Source organism: Camelina sativa, chromosome 11 (genome assembly GCF_030686135.1).
Source record: "Camelina sativa cultivar CO46 ecotype springtype chromosome 11, ASM3068613v1".
NCBI lineage: Eukaryota > Viridiplantae > Streptophyta > Magnoliopsida > Brassicales > Brassicaceae > Camelina > Camelina sativa.
Window position 1 is genome coordinate 45,456,161 of NC_141890.1, and position 20,756 is coordinate 45,476,916.

Genomic DNA, 20,756 nt, shown 5'->3' on the forward strand with positions numbered 1-20,756 from the left:
GTTGTTGTTATATGACTTTTATAATGTCGTAATTAAGTATTACAAAACCTTAAATATAGGAACAAAGTTGGCTAGGTCTCGGCAAAAAAACCGGATCCGAAAACTCGAATCGGATCTGAAAACTCGAACCGGAACCGATCCGAAAATATGGACCCGAATCCGAACTTGGAACCGGTAGAATATCCTATTATGTCCTAATCTCCTAAACCTGAAGAACCGGAACCGAACCCAAAACCGAACCGAGAACCGAATGGGTACCCGACAAATCCGAAATAAAATAATATACATAAAATACTTGTTATATTTTTTTATTTATAACATAGTTATTCAAAATTATAACTTAAAATTCAAAAATATTAGTTCTTCCTAGATCAAAATACTCAAAATAACCAAAATTATATTGAAATGTTTAGCTATATTTTTTTAAAAATTAACCAATTTTTTAAAAAATTAATTTTCAAAATTTTATTTTAATATTTAACATTAAAATTTCTGGATAATCGGGTAAAATACAGATTATCGGGTTAAATTTCGGGTAATCAGGTACAAAAAACCCCGAACCCGGATAATACCCGATTTTTTCGGATATATATAGGTTCTGAAATTTTAGACTCGAACCGATCCAAACCTGGTAAGATCCGAACCGAACCCGAACCAATATTTTCTGTTTACCTTATTAGGTCCTAAACTTCTCTACCCGAAAAACCCGAACCCGGTCAGTTCCTATCTGAACCCGATCCGAGTACCCGAATGTCCAAGGCTAAAGTTGGCCATCAAACTAAATATAATTATATAAAATGCTTTTTTCGTCAATATGAATACTTTTTATATGTTGACCAAAGAAAAAAAAACTTTTAAGTATTCAATAGTGTGTGTCAACTTTCAACTAGTCATTTTATCTTATATAATAAATCTTTCATGATAATAACTTTTTCCAAACGGTCAAATGTTGCCACAAGTTTTAATTATATAAGAGTTAGTGGGAATTTCAAAAACAACATAGTTGAATTTTAGGACCAATGTTTCCTTTCAGTACAGTGGACATATATATACCTCTTTTAATTTGATGCAGGAGTATCTCTCTCAAAATTTAATATAAACTGAAATTTTCAGTTTGTTTTGTTTCAAACCTTGCAATCATACTATAATAAGTTACGAATTAAGCTATATGTATTATACATAGAGCTTTTTAATTAATAACCTCTTTATAAACAGCAGCACATGAATTTGGATCTAACATCATCGAGTAATTGAATTATCGATGCATGCATGAATCATTTAATAGTATAGTTGACAAATTAGTTGCTTATGGACCGGAGAAAAATAACTTGAAAGGTCGACCACTATTATACCAATATATGTATATATGTGCGTGCATTCACTATACATTCATGATGTAAAACAAAAGAAGACAATATACACATGGATGATGGAGTGAGAAGCATATGATAATAAGCAAATAATTTTGAAAATGCGCATGCAATATAGCCGTTGTGGTTGTACTCATCTCTACGCAAATATATATTCATATTTTTCACTACAAATATTTCCCAATTTGATTAAAATTTTCTTGTAACAAGAAACAGCTCATCTACGCCAAGATGCAACTATTTTTTGTTTTGTTGTTATATATAAAAAAACTTGTCCATCTAAATATATATGTTTGTAGTAAAGTTTATATGTTTGCAGTCTAAAACAAGGAATGAGTTAGGAAAAAAGAAAAAGAATTGCGTTATTGCGTATACATAGTGTATGTCATGACGGTGACTATGATCTTGACTACCTCATATGATTTCAACCATATAAATTATATATCTATATAAAGAGAAGCACCAATGATGTTAACTCATATCAAAATTATTTAAAATTCGTTTTCATAACATTATAATAACTTTCATATTTTAAAATCTTTAAACCCCTTTGAAACCATTACAAAAGCAGGGTCCATTACCTTGGTGGAGTTCTCATATCCTAATGAGAATGAGAATCTATCTCACCAGTTCTTCTAAAGCAGCCTCTTTGAGATTCTCAACCTCTTTATATAACAGAGTGATACATGAGATCTTGAAGTTGAATGATGAGGAGGAGACTAGCTTCTCTATATCTCAAGCTTTAAGGAAATTGCCTGGACTTTGATCTGAAATGCCGTGGAATAATGGTATCTTGGAGACAAGTAGAGTTCTTGATCAGAGATTTTTTCATGGAATGTTGTAGAAGCTTGTGCTGGGGTCGAAATATAATCCGTTTCCACCATAAGGACGATGAAGGACAGAAGGAGACACTTGTTGTGTCTTATAGAGATCAAGAAACTGAGAGGTTGGTTTTGGACTTGATTCTTTATGTGAAGGCTCTTCTTCTCTTTGGTTCATAACCATCAAATCCTTTCCCATTAGCCGCAACACCGGATTGGGATTTGAAGTAATCACTGGCGCAGGCTTACTCAGGAAATCCAAATCTTGTTGGATCAAGGGTGGTGGTTGTGGTGGTGGTGTCTCTTCAAAAGCTTTCTCCTTTCTTTGGCAACAACATGATTGATCATCGTCTCTGAATCTGGAAGGCCTCTTGTCAATGGTGATGATGTTATGAAGAATCTGTGTTTCAGGAGCTGCAAAGTTTGAAGTTGCTGAAACAGGTGATTCTGATGAGTTTCTGTCAGTGAGATCAAGCTGATCTTGTGAAGATTGGACTTGGCTTGTGATAACTGAAGAGTTTCCATGATGTTCAACTGCATCAGTTGCCATATCCCAAGGACTTGGTAAAAATGAGCCTGGGGGTCCTGGAATAGGAATGGGATCAACCTCCATAAACGAGCCGTCTTGTTCCGCAGTTTCGCAACCAGTTTTCTCATAAATCATGCTTTCAAACTCAACATCTGCATCATTAGAATTGTGCAACATATCATCATCTTCTTTGTTATTACCACAATCTTCATAGCTTTCATGATCATTGTCTTCCCCACTAAATGAAGGATTTGAGCTTAGTACAAACTTATCAGCTTCTCCATCATCATCATCCCAATCATCATAATCTGTCAGATCACATTCTTGACTCATTTCAGACTCCCATTTCCCTGCATCTTCTTCATCTTCATTCCCTGAGAAACCCAATCGAGCTTTCTTGAACTTCATGAAGCCTTTTGCCTTGGATGAAAACTCCTTATCCACAGGTATTGAACATCTCAAGGGATTTGCAACAAATGAATCCCTTTCATCAATGCTTTTGTTCCTAGATAAAGCCAAGCTCTTTCCAGAGACTTGTCTCTCCCCACATATTCTCCATGAGCCTTGACTGTTTGAGGGAGAAGAAACTGTCTCGAACAAATCAGTATTCACATTACTTGGACCTCTTAGCACAAGATGATCTTTTGACAATGAATGCTGATTCTCATATGGCTGATCACAAGTTTTTGTCCCATTCTTATTTCCATGTCTTGAAAGACGACGTTTAGGTATCATCCTTCTACGGTGACCAAGACCTGAAGTTTCTGACCTCTCAAAGTCTTTACCTTCTTCAAAATATCCTCTTTGATAATCCGGTATCTGTTACACAAGTGATTTTGTTAAACAAACATTAAGAGTATAGCAACAAATCAAGAACGGATCCTACAAATGCATAGACTACCGGAAAAAACTATATATGAGAGGTCAAATGAAAGCATACCTCTAAAGCATTGCCTTTGCCTTTTCTGCTTTGACGAACTAGTTTAGGATACTTGTGATATTTCTTTCCCGGGAGTTTTTCCCTAGAGATTTTGCTCCCTTTACTGTCGCTACAAGATTTCTTATCACTACCATCTTCATGCTTACTTGATGGATCAGAAGTTTTCTCGCTAAACTCAGATATAATCCGTAGTTTTTGGCCTTTAGCATCAATGTAAACAGGTCCAATGCCAGCAGCTTCTTCGTCAATGCGAACACGCACCACACTACGCTTCTTTCCTTTGCTGAACACGTCAGGCTTATTATCAGAGACAACCCGGTTGGAGCAGCTCGAAATCATAACCCAGTTTGTTCCATTCCTTTTATCAAGATCTTCTAATGTGCCAGCTTTGGCAGAAGCATAGATATCAACCATCGATTTAACTTTCAACCGTGGCTTAGTCTTAGGCCTGTTTGGCTTACTAATTGGCTGCTGCTGTTCCGAGTCAACTGACAGACACTGATCGATGTGCGCATTTAAAGTGGTGTTAGAAGCAGACGAGAAGGTTTTGCAGATGGGACAAGTTCTCAAAGCCATAGATTCAGAAGGTGAAAAGAGGCAACTATGATCTTCTTTTGATCCACTATCCACACAGGCTCCAGGTTTCACAACCACCATCCCACACTTTTTTCTAGGATTCTTGTTAGCCATAGCTACTTGTATTTTGGATTTCGAACCACTCGCCAACAAACAACCATTCTCAAACCCTTGTTTAGTCTCCACTAATGTCTGATTAGAGGAAAGTTTCTCCGACTTTCTCTTGTTACTACTTATCGCTTCCACATGAGTTATGCTTAGCTTCTTCACTTGAATTGGTGGCAATGGATCACTTAAGCCATGTCTCAAACAAAGTTGCAAACTTGTTGAGGAGAAAGGCCAATTTTTGTTGATGTTCTTGGTTCGGTTACTAAATGCATAATCTCTGCGAAAACATTCACAAAAACCAAATTATAAACCATTAGTACAACAAACAACCAGACAAAACAAGGGTACAGGCTTTAAAAAGAAAAAAACTTCTGAGAGACATGACATAACAAAGAAAAGTTTGTTCCTTTGATGATATATAATACTGAGCCTCGTACAGATCAACGCACACGGTATGGACCAACGGATCAAAGAAAAGATATGAAGAATAGTCAAACAAAACTTAATACCAGTCACATAATCACAGAAGGTGAAAGAGAAAAAAATAAAAATACATAAAAAAAAAAAAGCTTCTTGTTTTGAATCTGACCCATTAAGCAAAATTGAATGGATGAGAAGAAAAGATATGTATTATCAAAGATGATCAGACCTAAACAAGAAAGCTAAAGACTTTAGCCTAAAACAATGGTGAAAGAAGAAACTGTTGACTTCTTCTTCTTCCACCATAATAAAACCCCAACAAAATCTGAGAAGAAAAAAAAGAAACTTTACCTGATGGAGAAACTTGAAAGATGTGATTGACCTAACTCATCACTAGAGTTGGTCAGATGTAAGAAATCAGAAGAAGAAGATGGATTGTTTGAAGGGTTTTGTTGATCAGTGGATGATAAGAACATTTGTTTCTTCCACTGTTACTACTATTCACTTCACTTTTAACCTTGTCCCTGCTCTTCTGCATAACACCAGATCTTCTTATATTACCAAAATTTTTGTGAGCCTATGATACCTGAAATAGAGTTACAACAACAACAACTGTTATTTTTTTTTTAAAACTCTTTGGTCTGAAGACACATGATTATAAAGATCTTGCTTGAAAAAGAAAAAAATATTATTTCATGTGAATGGATGAGAAAACAGAGAGTAAAATTAGGATTAGTGGGTGAGATTTTCAAGTATCTGGGTCGGATTGGTGAAGGAGATCATTAACAAAGAACAATCAAAAGATTGGATTTTTAATTCTATTAAAAAAATTTCCCCTTTTGAGAAGCCATCAGTTTCCAATCTGATTGGAGTGTTATTTTATGCACATAAAACTCAAAAAGACATCTCTCACACAATAAGAGACCAATATAGATCTCAAGAGTGTAGGAAACTGACAGTACTAACTAAAACAAACCATCTGTGGTGGATTATAAAACCAAAGATCCTTAAGATTGTTTCCCCCAGAAACTATTTGAGATTAATGAAAAGAAAAAAACACAAACCCTTACAAGCTATGTGTGTACAATGAAAGAAGAAAAATTAATTGAATCATGAGATTATAACAACAAATCTGGAGAGAAAAAATTAAGAATCCAAGAAATATAACAAAACCAAACCAAACCCTTTTTTTAATAATGCTATGAACAGAAGAAGAAAGAAAAATGGATCATAAAATACTAAAAACTTACAGAGGAGTAAAGATAATATGCATACCAATTTTGAAAGAATAGAAAGTTTGGATCTTTGGAACTTAACAAACTAGAAACTGTAAATCGCTGATACAATACAAGAAAAGAAGAAAAAAAACAAAGAACTAGAACTAGAAGAAGAAGAAGTAGAGATAGAAAGTATAAAAATAAACACAGAAATTGAATCACTATAAATATTACACACAAACCTTTTAGAGGACTTGATTATTTCAAAAATGGTTTTTTTTTTCTTTTTCTTGGCAGGAGAAAAGATTTTCTTAGAGAGAGAGAGAGGGAGATGAACAAGAACCACGCACTAACACATCAAAGTGGTATCAGGTTCCCTTAAGTATATTTAATAAACATACTGTTTATTAAAAAAATAGACTAAAGTTTTTCTTTAATAAAAAAAAATGTTAAAATGATTTGATTATTTTCATTTTTCCTCGTCGCTGTTCCTTTCGTCTGTCTGTAAGTGAGCTGTGTTAATTCGTAAATAGTTTTTTTCTTTTCTTTTTTGGAAAATTTTAAACTTTTTTTTTTAATGCATTTGTTCGTCACCATAACTATTATTTTATTTTCCACTTCTAGGCCTGAACTGAACGAGACAGTAGAGAGCTGCTTATTTACTATTTTTTGTGTCTTTAGGAAATGGTTTCTATCATATGTTTCTTCTATACAAAATGCAACAATTTTCCAAAAATTTAACTTGTAATAAATTAAGAAACTTTATCTATATATATATCATAAGTATTGAAGATTTTTTTTTGTTTGGGTATAAATTTTTTTTTTTAATTATTAAGCCCAACATCCCCTCGGACCTAGAAACCAGAACATTTTATATGGTCTTCTTCCAAGCACCGTCCCTCGAACCAACGACCTCTAGACTTTGCCAAGTCTTTACCGTAGATGTTTTACATTTTTATATGCTCTAAAGTCTAAACATATGAATCGTGGAGGAATGAAATTTTGAGACCATCAAATAGCAAATATGATTTTTACATATATACATGTTTAGGTTGACTAACTTTAGTTTTAATTCGGGACAAAGTCTTTGGAACGAGACGGGGTTGTAAACAAAAATTATCTGATTTGTAACAGTCATTAAGATGGTTTTTTAGTGTGATATCGATCGGTATCTAGGAATATATGAATCTAGAATCGTAGGTAATAGAAGATCTTTGAAAGATATTTAAAGTGGAGCATATAAAAATAAACGAATGGCTATGATATCTGGGATGATATGGAGGTATATCGTTCAAAAGATTCTCCAACGTTTTAAGTTATAAAGACTGTGTGTAAGTGATCGAAGAGTTTGGAATCATAAAAAAGACATACAAATGAAGAAAGACTTTTGATTTTAGACTCAATATGTTATTCAATGCATGTCTACGAAAACATGATGTCCAAGAGTGTAACAAAAAGGGATCCAAGTGTTTGAAAAGCTGGCTGGCCATATGTTTGTGCATTCCTAAAATTTACAAGCTATTCTTTGTTTGAAAGCAAATACAAGTTCTTCTTACATGATCCATAGTAGTGTATAAACTTATGAGATATCTTATATATTGATCTTTTTAGTATAAACAGCCAGAATTATCGCAAATCATCAACATTATTAGAGAAATTAAGAAGAAGAAAAATATCATATAATAATCTAAATAAAGAAGAAGAGAGTGCCATTTTGTGGAAACGTAAGGGCTAAACAAATGATGATTTTTAGTCAAACATCATTTTCCTCGTTAAGTCATATTCCATGCCCTATGGGACTTATTGGAGGTCCCATAATTCATTCCTTCGCTACACGACATTTTATATTTTGTGTAGTAATAATGAATGAAATTTTTTTGAAAAGTAATGAATGGAATGAAGCAAGACACCAAAAAAAGAAGTAAAAAAAAAGGTTAGTATAGCTTCTTAATCGCAATGATAAACCACAAGAAACATCCGTTTATAGCTTTTGATTAACAAGTTCCATCACAATTAGCACTTCCAAAATTCTTCAAAGATAGAGTGAGAAACAACAAGTGGTCGTAAGTATATAGAGATATGTATGGTTTATATAATTTAACTTATTTTTGTCTACTAGAGTGTCATATCATCCAAAAATATATAAGAATATTTTCACTTTTGATAAAATTCAAACATTCTGCTGGTAAAATAAAAAGCCAAACAGCATCAAATTATTATGTTATATTAAACAGAAAACATATCTCAGCATTATTATTTTCACATTTGATTTAAAAGATTCGATAGATACAAAAATATGCTAGAAAAAGTTATATTAAGTTAATTTGAGGGTAGACTGTTATTCTAGATACCATGTAAATGAAAACAAACAAACTAATGTTAAGAATTTTTTTATTTTATGAAATGTCCACATACGTTAAATTATCAAATGGCATAGACATATGATGATGGTGTGGTCTGTCTAACTTTTTATGATCCTTTTATTTATTGTGACGGAACATTAATTCATAATTTATTTCTTATCCTTAAAATATATTTTATTTATTACTACTATTCTTCTTCTTCTTTTTTTTTTTATAAATATTTATTACCATTCTTTATGATACCAATTTTTTTCTATTAATAACGGGGAGCACCGATTTTTCCGTACGTCTTCGATGTGTGTTGGTCGAAAAAAATGAGTGAACCGAAATTAACGTGACAAATAAAATCTGATCTTATATATTTTGGTTTGGTATGAATGTGATTATAGATTTTTTTATTCAATTGTTTCAATTCCATAAAAGTAGTTTGGTCCACCACGATGTGTATTCTTCTTTCAAACCTGTTATTAGCAGAATTTCATATTCGCATTCAAGTAAATGGAAATTTTTATACTTGCCTATCTTTCTCCTATATAATTAAACTATATAATTAAACAGACGTACACAACATTTTTTTTAAACTATATAATTTTTATAAATATAATTTTTATAAATTAGTTACAAAATAGGTTATACATTAAATATAGGTTAGTTACAAAAAAATATTATAGATTAATTGGTCAATCTGTGAGCTATATGAATACACTTAAAATTATTCCAAAGAATCTTATTAAAAAGAATATTCCAATGATTTATACAATTTCCTAAATAAAAACTTCAATATTCCATGTATTGTTACAAAATATATACTGTTAGACATAAAATATATTCTTAAGCGTAAAAAGAAATAAAATCTTGGCAATTTATCACACTTAATCGTGATTTCCGAGATCTTATTGTGCAATTGAAAATAAAATCTTACCTAAGCACGGATCATATTAAAAAACTTTCACCAAACATGTTCAAAAATTAAAATAAAAACAAACAACAAACATAACCATTTCTCATACATAAAATTACAAAATTAACAATATAAAACTTACAAAATAGGTATTTTTTAAAGTCTATATATTTAGCATATGATTTTATTACATAATGTTTTATCCAAAAAAACTTTTAAAAAGAATCATATAAATATATTTTATTCTAAAATTATAATATAAATAAAAGGAATTTCAACCCGTGCTCTAGCACAGGTCATAATCTAGTATTTCCTTTATAATAAAACGGAAGTACGCAATATTGTTTTGTAGACTATATAATTTTAATAAGTTGGTTACAAATATGTTATACATTAATGATAGATTAATTGGTTACAAATAGGTTATACCGAAAGTCTCAAAGAGAATATTCTAAAAAATCATATCATCTAGCTTACCATATTAATTTTTTTATTAAATTATTCATCAAATTAAATATTTTGATATCTAACTTAACATATTAATTTGTTAATTATCATTATACTTTACCTCTCATTTTTATATATGAATCTATTTTGTGAAACAAATAAATTATCATATTATTTATTATAATTAAAAAATATTTTATTTTCGGATATACAATAAGTTTAATTTTTAAAAACAAATATAAATTGTTCGATCTATAAAATATTCAAGCTTTAGTAATATTATTCTTTAGAAATAATTTCTATTGAATATTTAACGAATCAAAATTTGAATATTTAAATTCAAATTTACAAATTTATGTCTTATAATGACATTTAAGTCATGATGTAGAATATACATTGTTGAAATAACTTCACATGTATAACCTAATACAAAATATACAAATTTTATTTTAAAATATACAAAATATACAAAATTTTGTATAAAATAAAATTTAACCAGTATTATAGCACGAATACTTATTTAGAATTATTAACAATATAAAACTTACAAAATAATTATTTTTTAAGTCATTATATTTAATATATAATTTTATTGCATACTGTTTTATTAAAAAAAACTTTTAAAAAGAATCGTATAAATATATTTTATTCAAATCATAATCGTGATCGAATATTTAACACGCTCTTTCTAGAATGAAATAAATCTTTGTTGTGTAATGTGTACAACACATGTATTGACTTATTGATCTCTTTCATTTAATGAGGACGAAAAAAAGTGCAATTATTTAAACCCACTTTTTCATTACCATATCTATTTATCACATGATTCACGTCTTTTCAAAGTTCACTAGAAATAAAGGTTTTATCCATAGCACTCTATTTTATTTTGTATGATATAATAACATTTAACAAAACATAACTACATAAAGTATATTGCAAGAAATGATTATTTGGAACATTAGGCAAGATGATTAAGAATTCGAATAGCTTTGCTTCAAGAGAAGCTGCAGTGTCTTTAGCAATGTCGTGGAAACAGTCTGACTCAAACGGAGAGTTCAGTCTTGGAGATCAAGACACCATCACTATCAGCATAAAGCCACTCTCCATCTCTAATCAAAGTTCCTCCAATATGAACCGGCACATTCTTCTCACCATGACCTTTCTTAGTAGACTTCAATGGGTTAGATCCCAAGGCCCTAACCCCAACATCGCAATCATTGATCTCGTCCACATCTCTAACGCATCCATTCACAACAATTCCCGCCCACCCGTTGTTCTGAGCTAACTGTCCGAGGTTTCCTCCAACAAGCGCACATCTCATGCTTCCACCACCGTCTATAACTAAGACTCCGCCTTCTCCTTTTGTTTCTAGTTGGTTTCTGACGAGGACATTGTCTTCAAAGACCTTGAGAGTCACGATTGGTCCTGAGAAGCATCTTCTTTGGCCATACATCTTGAAGATTGGGTGGAGAGCGCGTAGGTCTCCGTTTGCTATTAGTTCTGCGTTGCTGTCACACGCTTCTGCAGTTGCAAATGCAGCCATGGGAGAATGTGTTTTGTGAGTTCTGCATTTGGAATCACAAGACGGATTAGAGCAGGGAACTGAGAGAAACTGATGAAAATAGCAAAACAAACTAAACATAGACAAGTGTTCTCATGCTCATTTGGAATTTCTCCATCAACATGAACAATTTGGGGGATTCAAGATGCCAACAAGGTATCATTTTTGTTACTGACTCTAAACAAATGCACTTGAAAGCTGATGACAAGATTTAACCAGAAAATACACACAGACACGAATATAAAAGTTCAAGAAAAAATGAGCCAAAACATCAAAAGACAAAACGAGAATAAAAAGGCAAGCATATGATTTATCAACAAAAACATGTGCAACTCTTTGCATAAAAACTGTGTTGTTAAAGCCAGACTTGGAAGAGGCTGGGATTTGAATCAAATCTCTCAGGCTCAAGAAAGCAGAGCAACTCAGATTATAAACAACAACTTATGAAATGTAATCCCCTAAAAAATACCCAGCAGTTGACTGAATTGATGACTGTTTGCTTGACTCTTAAGTTTGATATTTAACTAAGAAGGACACAAGCTTTGTGTGTTATCTACCATAGTTGAGCCAGATGCTATAAACAACCTTTAAGATACTCCTTTCCCGGACTAGATACCAAACGTTAAACATATATATGTACACACATACGTACCTTTTACTTAACCAAGAAAACAATGAAATATCGAAAAAACAAACCCATTTGTCTAATAAACCAAAGCTATATGAACCTAATAGTACTGAATTGTTTCTATTTTTGTCCAAAACACAATAATTCCAAGTTAACTTATACGGCGGAAACACACTAGACAAACAACAACAAAACCCAAAGGAGACCCTTCTAACCCTAAGAAGCAAAACATAATCTAAACCGATCTCAAACATCGATATCAACATAACTGGTATGGATTTCAACAAAATCAAATCTTTTTCACAAGAGGAAGCAGAAGATTTACCAAAAGAGATAGAGAGATTAGAGATCCAAAGCTTTCGGCTTTCGGCTTTCGGCTTTCTGCAAAATTCTCAACGACGATATGTACATGTATGTGTATATACAATCGACCCAAGTGAACGGGTGAGGTCAGCTTCTTCTTCGTGTCAGCCTATCCATTTACTGAAAAACAATTCTCATAGAAGCTTGTGCCATTAGAACCACTTGGTTCTCTTCTATCGTCGGTGCGGGTTTTTTCAATCCGACCCGCTTTTCTCGGATCCAGTCATTGACTTTTTTCTTTTTCTTTTTCTTTTTGCGACTTATTTGGTTCGCTCATCTGATATTCAAATCAAGTCCGCTGGGTCAATCAATATTCCAAATTAAGCTATAACGGGCCATATGGGCCTTGTGATGTTAGAATTTAAACTCAAGTTTACACATTGGAGAGGAGCTACAGTAGTGATAAGTGATAACTGTGTTCAATCTTGGTTTGCGTTTGGATTCGGTTCGATTTTTCGGTTTCTTAAAATTTCCGGTTTATGAATACTAATACGAATATTCAAACTATTATATTAGTCCTTATTAGTAGATTCTAATCGTATTTTTCATTTTATTTTCTAAAGACCCCCTTTTTTCCTCCTCAAAAAAATCAGATTAAATAGATTCTTTACAAATTTTAAAACTAAATTAAAGTTTTCTATTTACAACTCTCTTAACATAAACTAGAATCCACATGCTGTAAGTTGATGATTTAGAGGACAACAAACTCATACAACTTTCTTTTTCTATCATTTAATTTGCAAATGATGATTTGGTACGATTTCTATTTTTTGTTTGGATTCAAATTTGGATTTTAGTCAAATATGTTATGAATTTAGGAAAATAAGTAGGTTTTAGTTCAGTTTTGGAGATCATACAATGTTTCGGATATAATCCATTTACATCATAACTAAGAGGTACAATGTTTTAAATAACAATAATAATCCATTTAAATCATACTATTAAGGTATAGTTTTGTTTTTGAATTTAATATCTCAAAATCGGTTTGGTTTGGACCGGACCTGTTTGAGTTTTGAACACCTAAACAAAAACTGACAAGACATCAGAGCCGTCGATCCACTGTCCTTTCAAAGTTCGTTTTGCGGGTCCCACGTTGTCAAAATATACAAAAATATCTTACAGAAGAAAAAGAGAGAAAAAATAAAAAATAGAGGGAAAGAGGTATACCACGCCACAACCGTGCTTTGTCTGTCACATGAGTGGTGTTTTTTCGTAAGGAGGTCACAGCTCCGTAACGGGATAATTTGCGGCTCTTAAAAGGACAAACAACAAAAAAAAAAAAATTAAAGTTAAAAAAAAAAAAAAGGGAAATTAAAAGAGGCTTGGTCAATGTCTCTTTTTTGACCGGGTTTTTTGGAATAAAAACTGCCTCGTCCTCAATTTCCAATTTAATATTCAATTTAAGGTTATAATTAAAGTCATTTCACCACCATTTTATTAAATTAGAAACTTCCTTTATTATCTAAATTCCCCTAACGCACGTTAGTCATTTGTTTTCTTCCTCTTTACTTCATATATCTACAAAAATATGATCTTATATTAAGGGAACGTTAAACTTGACAACAAGATTAAAAAAAAAAAAAAAAAAAACAGATACCAACGTTTTTAACGTATATATATATATATATATATCTCCTTATTTTGTAAAAGTATATTTGTCTGGTTAGCTCTGAACTTGTTCTGATCGTTTAATGATTTTTTTTCGTGTTTCATGGATCAGTTACAAGTTACTAAAGAGTTATGTCAGATTTTGAATATCTTGAAGTTAGCAATGGGTTTGTAAACGGATCTCCTTATTTTGCAATTTTAGGTTCATATACGTTTCATCTCAAAAACCACATGCATGTATGATGAGAAGTTGAGACTTGAGAACATGTCTATATTTCAAAATGTTATTGTTTTACGTCTTGTCGATTGAAGTCGAAAGATTTGGTTGCCATATAGATCTATATTGCGTCTTTTAGTTTCATATTTTTAGTTTGAACTTCGAGTGTTCCACTAAACTATTATGATTTTGGTACGTAAATTAAAAAGGACAAATATTATTCCCAAGATGAGTACAACTAGTTAAATATATAAATAGCTCATAGAAAATGATTTTAAGATGGTCATTGTTGTCACATGACTTAAAAAGTTAAAAATGATTAACAGTTACAAAACACACTTTTTTGTTTTTGATAAAAATACACAAGGTGATGCTAAAACAATGTGAGTAAGAAGATTTACTTTCTTTCCATTATTTTATTATTTTTGAAATTAAAAATAATAATTTTATTTTCAAAAATAGTAAAACAATTGATCGGAAAATTAACATATTTATTTTGAAAATGGCGTCGCAACATCATGATTCGAGTATTTTGTTGAAGATAAAACAATGGTAAATTATTCGATTTAAATGGGTAGCTTTATAGTTTGTTAGTACCGTCAAAACATCATTATCTGAATATGTCGTTGACAGAAAAAAACTAATACTAAATATGAACATGCAATTTATTTGTTTTGTACGTGTCATCATAACATCATTACCCGAGTATGTCGTTGACGAAAAAAACAATCATTGGATCATAACGTATTTATTTTATTATTTAGTGTTGTCTTGACATCATTAATCGAATATGTCATTGACGAAAAAAACAATAGTAAATCACTGGATCATAATGTATAACCTATTAATTTTATAAGTGTCGGTATAACATCATTATCCGAATATATCGTTGACGGAAAAATAATACTAAGAGTTTGATTGGTGAACACAAACAAAGTTGTATAAGTATCAATCACAAATCACAAAAGCGTTACTAAAAACTTAAAAACTTTATTTTTGTTTTTTTGTTGGTACTTTTTCTTTCAGTTTTTACACTATTCTGTAACAACTTACAGTTTTGGGTACGTTACCAATCAGATCTTAAATCATTGGATCAACACATATAGCCTTATAATTTTATTATTATCGATGTAACATCATTACCCGAATATGTCGTTGACAAAATAAAATAAAATAAATTAACACATATAACCTAATAATTTCATTATTGTTGTTGTAACATCATTACCCGAATATGTCGTTAACGAAAAAAATAAAAATTAGATCATTATATCAAAACGTATAGCCTAATAATTTTATTATTATCGATGTAACATCATTACTCGAATATGTCGTTGACAAAAAAAATCAACACGTATAACCTAATAATTTCATTATTATTGTTGTAACATTATTACTCGAATATGTTGTTAACGAAAAAAATAAATATTAGATCATTAGATCAAAATGTATAGTCTAATAATTTTATAATTATCGATGTAACATCTTTACCCGAATATGTCGTTGACAAAATTATATAAAATAAATCAACACATATAACCTAATAATTTCATTATTGTTGTTGTAATATCATACCCGAATATGTCGTTAACGAAGAAAATAAATATTAGATCATTAGATCAAAACATATAGCCTAATAATTTTATTAATATCGATGTAATATCATTAATATATCATTGACAAAAAAATAATAGTAAATCAATATGTATAGCTTAATAATTTCATTATTGTTGTTGTAACATCATTACCCAAATATGTCGTTAAGGAAGAAAATGATAGTAGATTATTAGATCAAAATGTATAGCCTAATAATTTTATTAGTGTCGTTGTTACATCATTACGGGATATATCACTTACGAGAAAAATAATAGTAAATCATTTGATCCAAAAGTATAGCTTAATATTTTTATTAATGTCGCTGCAAACATTATTATTTGAATTCATTGTTGACAAAAAAATTAATCATAACTACAAAATTATTTTTAAATATCATAATATATACAATAATGAAAATCATATTAATTTGTTTTGATTTTAAAAATTTGGAATTGTTAAATATAACTATTTATTTTTCCAAAATACCTGTATTAGTTTCAAAAACAAAAACAAAAAAAAATCTCTCAAAGGTGACAATATTTTGACAAAATTCCTCCTTTTAACTGATTTTTCCTAGCATAGTTAATACACACATAGACTATAAATAGCTTACAGATTAGATTTTCTGTTCCACAAATTTCTAACTAATGTGTGACCCCCTTATAGTAAAAAAAAAAAAAAAAAAAACAACCTGCTTTATCTGTAACTCTTATTTTCTTCTACTCAAAAAGGATAATTAAATATATTTTCTTCTTTTCAACCAGTTATTGGAATTTCACATAAATCAAAGCAATAATACAAGATTACTACTAAAACACTGATATTCATTTTTTCTTCTAAATCCGGCATGTAGCAGAACAATAATAACATTTTGCCAAAAATTTCCCGTTTTAAAAAAATTAATTTTATTCCTATTAATAACCAATCCGCAAAAAATGAAATTGGAAGAGAAATTAATGTGAAAAGTTGGCAGATTGTAATTCGTTAAAGCTCACCTGTGTTACACCTCACGGTAGTCCCCTTACTTACCCACCGTCGATCTTATTCTCTGAAGTTTTAGTATTACACGTGGCGCTATGTAATAGGTTAGTTCAATAGTGAGAAAAAACGCTTCGTGTATAATCTTCCCCATCATCATCATCATCATCTCCTTCACCATTCCTCCTCCCTCTGCGTAAAACTTTTTTATTCCTCCTCTTCTTCTTCTTCTTCCTTAGTTACAAATCGATCATAATGGTCTCATAATCCTCTCTTTGTCTCTCTCTCTCTCTATCTTTTTTTTTTGTGTTTCTCACTTTCGAAGATTCCTCTTCTCGCCCACAAACCAAAAAATCTTTTTTTTTTTTTTTGTTATAGTAGAATTCAATTCGAAGCATAACATACGGGAAGAAAATGTTGGAACTTTGTTTCTCGTTTCGATTGTGAGAAAAAAGGAGAATAAAATTATATCTTTCCTCGTTTAGGTGAGAAAGAGAGAGAAGTTGTTAAAGTTTGTATTTTTATTTTTTTTCTGGGTTTTTTTTCTCGTGAGACCCAGAAGAAGAAGAACAGAGAGAGGAAGAAGAAGGAGACGGTGAGAAGAGGACACTCTCTTTCTCTCTCTCCCGGTTGTGAAAAAAGCTCTCTTTTTTTTTTTTGGTTTCTTCATCAGTGTTAAATTGGGATCCGGGTCGGGTGGGTTTTCGGTTTTGGTGGTCGGATCAGAGAGCACACAGTTGGATGTTAGCGGCGGAACTGAAGGTTTCCGTTTGCGGCTGCGGCGGCTGTGACGGTGTTTCTGGGTCGTGTTTTTCAATCAATCAGGTAATTAGTCACAATCGATTAAAATGTTTCATCTTTAACTTAATTTCTGGATTTTGAACAAACCATGATTTGTTTAATCACACATCTTTAGTGTTTTTTTTTTGTTTTTGCTTACAGTCTGGTTTAAGCTATAATCATACGTTTTTTTTTTGGGTTTGCTTCTCTTTTATACTCATACATGGCTCGATGATCATTTTTTTTGTTTCTACTAATGATTCATCTCCAAAATTCTCGAAGCTAATTCGTTAGAATCTAAAATCCGAAGTTTCGTTTTTGTGAGATTCCATGAAAGTGGCTTAACGTGTGAAAAAGAAAAAAAGTTCTTCATTTTCTCATATATATTTCTTTTTTTTTTTTGTCCACTCTGTAAAAAAAAAAACTTTGGTGTCTACTAGACCCCAAGGCTACTTATGCATGTGTTTTTTAAGCTCACTGGTTCACTTACAATTGTTCCAAATCATCTTTGTTTTACTTAGCTTGGTTATTATTGTATAATACAAGAAGTTTTTGTCTTCTCATGTCTTCAATGTTTGATTGTGATGTTTTTGTGATTATTTTTTTAATCTTGTTTTCAGGTGTTTCATCAAAGTTTGATCAGAGACTCAGTCACGTTCTTGGATCCTAAATGGCTGGTTTTGATGAAAATGTTGCTGTAATGGGAGAATGGGTGCCTCGTAGTCCTAGTCCCGGGACGCTTTTCTCCTCGTTGATTGGAGAAGGGAATAGTTCGAAACCTGTTCTTGAAAGAGAGTTATCTTTGAACCATGGGCAAGTTATGGCTGTAGAAGAAGACACTACTACTGGTAATCATAACAATGATTCTTCACTAACCAATGTTTCTCGAGGTGGTCTCTGCGAAAGAATTGCTGCTAGAGCTGGTTTTAATGCTCCGAGGTTAAACACCGAGAGTATCCGCTCTAACACAAACTTCTCTATCGACTCTGGTCGTCGGTCTCCTTGCTTAACCATCTCTTCTCCTGGCCTTAGCCCTGCAACACTCTTAGAATCTCCAGTTTTCCTTACTAACCCAATGGTAAGCTACAAGTTGTTTGCATTCACTCCATGTTATTATTATGGATCGTTTTTTTCTGAAATCTCTGTGACATTGCAGGCACAACCGTCTCCAACTACTGGGAAGTTTCCATTTCTTCCTGGTTTTAGTAGTAATGCATTGTCTTCTGATAATGCGAAAGATGAGTTCTTTGACGACATTGGAGCATCATTCACCTTCCAGTCTGTTTCAAGATCATCTTCCTCTTTCTTTCAAGGCACAACAGAGATGATGTCAGTTGATTATGGTAACTACATCAACAGATCTTCTCATCAGCCCGCAGAAGAAGATGTAAAACCGGGTTCTCTAAACATAGAAAGCTCTAATCTTTACGGGATTCAAACTGATCCAAGTAACCAGAACAAGGCATCTGATGCTACAACAAACACTGGTCTTGATACCGTTGATCATCAAGAGGAAGAAGAAGATCAAAGGCGTGGTGGTGATTCGATGGTTGGTGGTGCGCCAGCAGAGGATGGATATAACTGGAGGAAATACGGACAAAAGCTAGTTAAAGGAAGTGAGTATCCACGAAGCTATTACAAGTGCACAAACCCCAACTGTCAGGTGAAGAAGAAAGTTGAGAGATCAAGGGAAGGTCACATTACAGAGATTATATACAAAGGAGCTCATAATCACTCTAAACCTCTACCTAATCGCCGCTCAGGGATGCAAACAGATGGAACTGAACAAGTTGAACAACAACAGCATCAGCAGCAACAACAACAACAGAGAGATTCCACTCCAACGTGGGTTAGTTGTAATAATACTCAACAACAAGGTGGAAGCAACGTGAACAATGTGGAAGAGGGAACAACAGGATTCGAATACGGAAACCAATCTGGATCGATTCAAGCACAAACTGGAGGTCATTACGAGTCAGGTGATGCTGTAGTTGTGGTTGATACTTCATCAACATTCTCTAACGATGAGGATGAAGATGATAGAGGGACACATGGAAGTGTCTCTTTGGGTTGTGATGGAGGAGGAGGTAGAGGTGGGGAAGGAGAAGGAGAAGAATCTGAGTCGAAAAGAAGGTTCCTTTTTTTAACCATCATATTGTTTGCACAACAATATGTGTGACTGTTTTTTTTTTGACTCAAAAAACGTATTGGTTTTTCAGGAAACTAGAAGCTTATGCAGCAGAGATGAGTGGAGCAACAAGAGCCATACGTGAGCCAAGAGTTGTTGTGCAAACAACGAGTGACGTTGACATTCTTGATGATGGTTATCGCTGGCGAAAATATGGTCAGAAAGTTGTCAAAGGCAATCCAAATCCCAGGTTCTTTACAAACCCTCTCCTCTGTTTTGGTTTGGTTCTGTTTAATATATGTTCATTACAATGATAAAACCGATTCGTTCTCATAATGTTTTTATGCAGGAGTTATTACAAATGCACAGCTCCAGGATGTACAGTGAGGAAACATGTAGAGAGAGCTTCTCATGATCTCAAATCCGTTATAACTACTTACGAAGGCAAACACAACCACGACGTCCCAGCCGCACGCAACAGCAGCCACGGAGGCGGTGGCACCAGTAACGGTAGCAGCGGCGGTCTAGCTGCTCAGTCTCACCATTACCACAACGGACATCATCACTCAGAGCAGCCACGTGGCAGATTCGAGAGACAAGTCACGGCGACTAATCAATCTCCTTATGCCCGTGGTCCGTTTAGCTTTCAGCCACACTTGGGTCCTCCTTCAGGTTACGCGTTCGGTTTAGGACAAACCGGTTTGGCTAATCTTTCAATTCCTGGTTTAGCTTTTGGTCAAGGGAAAATGCCCGGTTTGCCTCATCCGTATATGACACAACCATCGGTTGGGAATATAAGTGAAGCGATGATGCAGAGAGGGGGGATGGAGCCAAAGGCTGAACCGGTTTCTGATTCAGGTCAATCGGTATATAACCAGATCATGAGTAGATTACCGCAGATTTGAAGTTTTACTCTTCTTCATTTGCTCTGTCTTTATAATATAACTTTTATATTTCCTGTCTTTTTTTTTTCTTTCTTCTTTAATTTTTATTGGTTTTAAACTTTGGGGAAGGTAAAGTAAAAGGCTGTTCTTAAATTTTCAATCCTTTGGTTTGTCCTCTATATTATCTTCTACTGAAAAAAAGCAAAAACTAAGACAAATCAAATAAGCAAATCCCCAAACGATACCTTCCCAACAGATACTCTTGACATTTTATTTGGTTATCTTTCCTTTTAAAGAGCTATGTTAAGCACGTGCACACAC

General features: G+C 32.6%; 3 protein-coding genes across 4 annotated transcripts; 1 reads left to right on the top strand and 2 right to left on the bottom strand.

The window, feature by feature from the left end:
- Positions 1 to 1,836: 1,836 nt before the first annotated feature.
- LOC104726174 (uncharacterized) lies at positions 1,837 to 6,477 on the bottom strand. 2 transcript variants are annotated; one of them, XM_010444972.3, is made up of 4 exons: positions 6,224 to 6,477; positions 5,116 to 5,350; positions 3,661 to 4,621; positions 1,837 to 3,539 (listed from the first exon to the last, which is right to left on the bottom strand). In XM_010444972.3, the coding sequence occupies exons 2-4, from the start codon at positions 5,238 to 5,240 to the stop codon at positions 2,199 to 2,201; spliced, it is 2,427 nt and encodes an 808-aa protein (XP_010443274.2). In that variant the 5' UTR covers positions 5,241 to 5,350; positions 6,224 to 6,477; the 3' UTR covers positions 1,837 to 2,198. The 2 variants fall into 2 exon arrangements, with proteins under 2 accessions (XP_010443274.2, XP_010443275.2); XM_010444973.3 differs by having other exon boundaries at positions 6,040 to 6,228.
- A 4,094-nt stretch (positions 6,478 to 10,571) lies between these two features.
- LOC104726176 (putative 4-hydroxy-4-methyl-2-oxoglutarate aldolase 3) lies at positions 10,572 to 12,535 on the bottom strand. Its single transcript, XM_010444974.2, has 2 exons — positions 12,207 to 12,535; positions 10,572 to 11,257 (listed from the first exon to the last, which is right to left on the bottom strand). Exon 2 carries the CDS (start codon positions 11,233 to 11,235, stop codon positions 10,735 to 10,737), a length of 501 nt encoding a protein of 166 aa, XP_010443276.2. The 5' UTR covers positions 11,236 to 11,257; positions 12,207 to 12,535; the 3' UTR covers positions 10,572 to 10,734.
- A 4,073-nt stretch (positions 12,536 to 16,608) lies between these two features.
- On the top strand, positions 16,609 to 20,595 carry LOC104726177 (putative WRKY transcription factor 2). Its single transcript, XM_010444975.3, has 5 exons — positions 16,609 to 17,468; positions 18,044 to 18,501; positions 18,580 to 19,556; positions 19,643 to 19,801; positions 19,901 to 20,595. Exons 2-5 carry the CDS (start codon positions 18,094 to 18,096, stop codon positions 20,454 to 20,456), a joined length of 2,100 nt encoding a protein of 699 aa, XP_010443277.2. The 5' UTR covers positions 16,609 to 17,468; positions 18,044 to 18,093; the 3' UTR covers positions 20,457 to 20,595.
- The last annotated feature ends 161 nt before the right edge of the window (positions 20,596 to 20,756 follow it).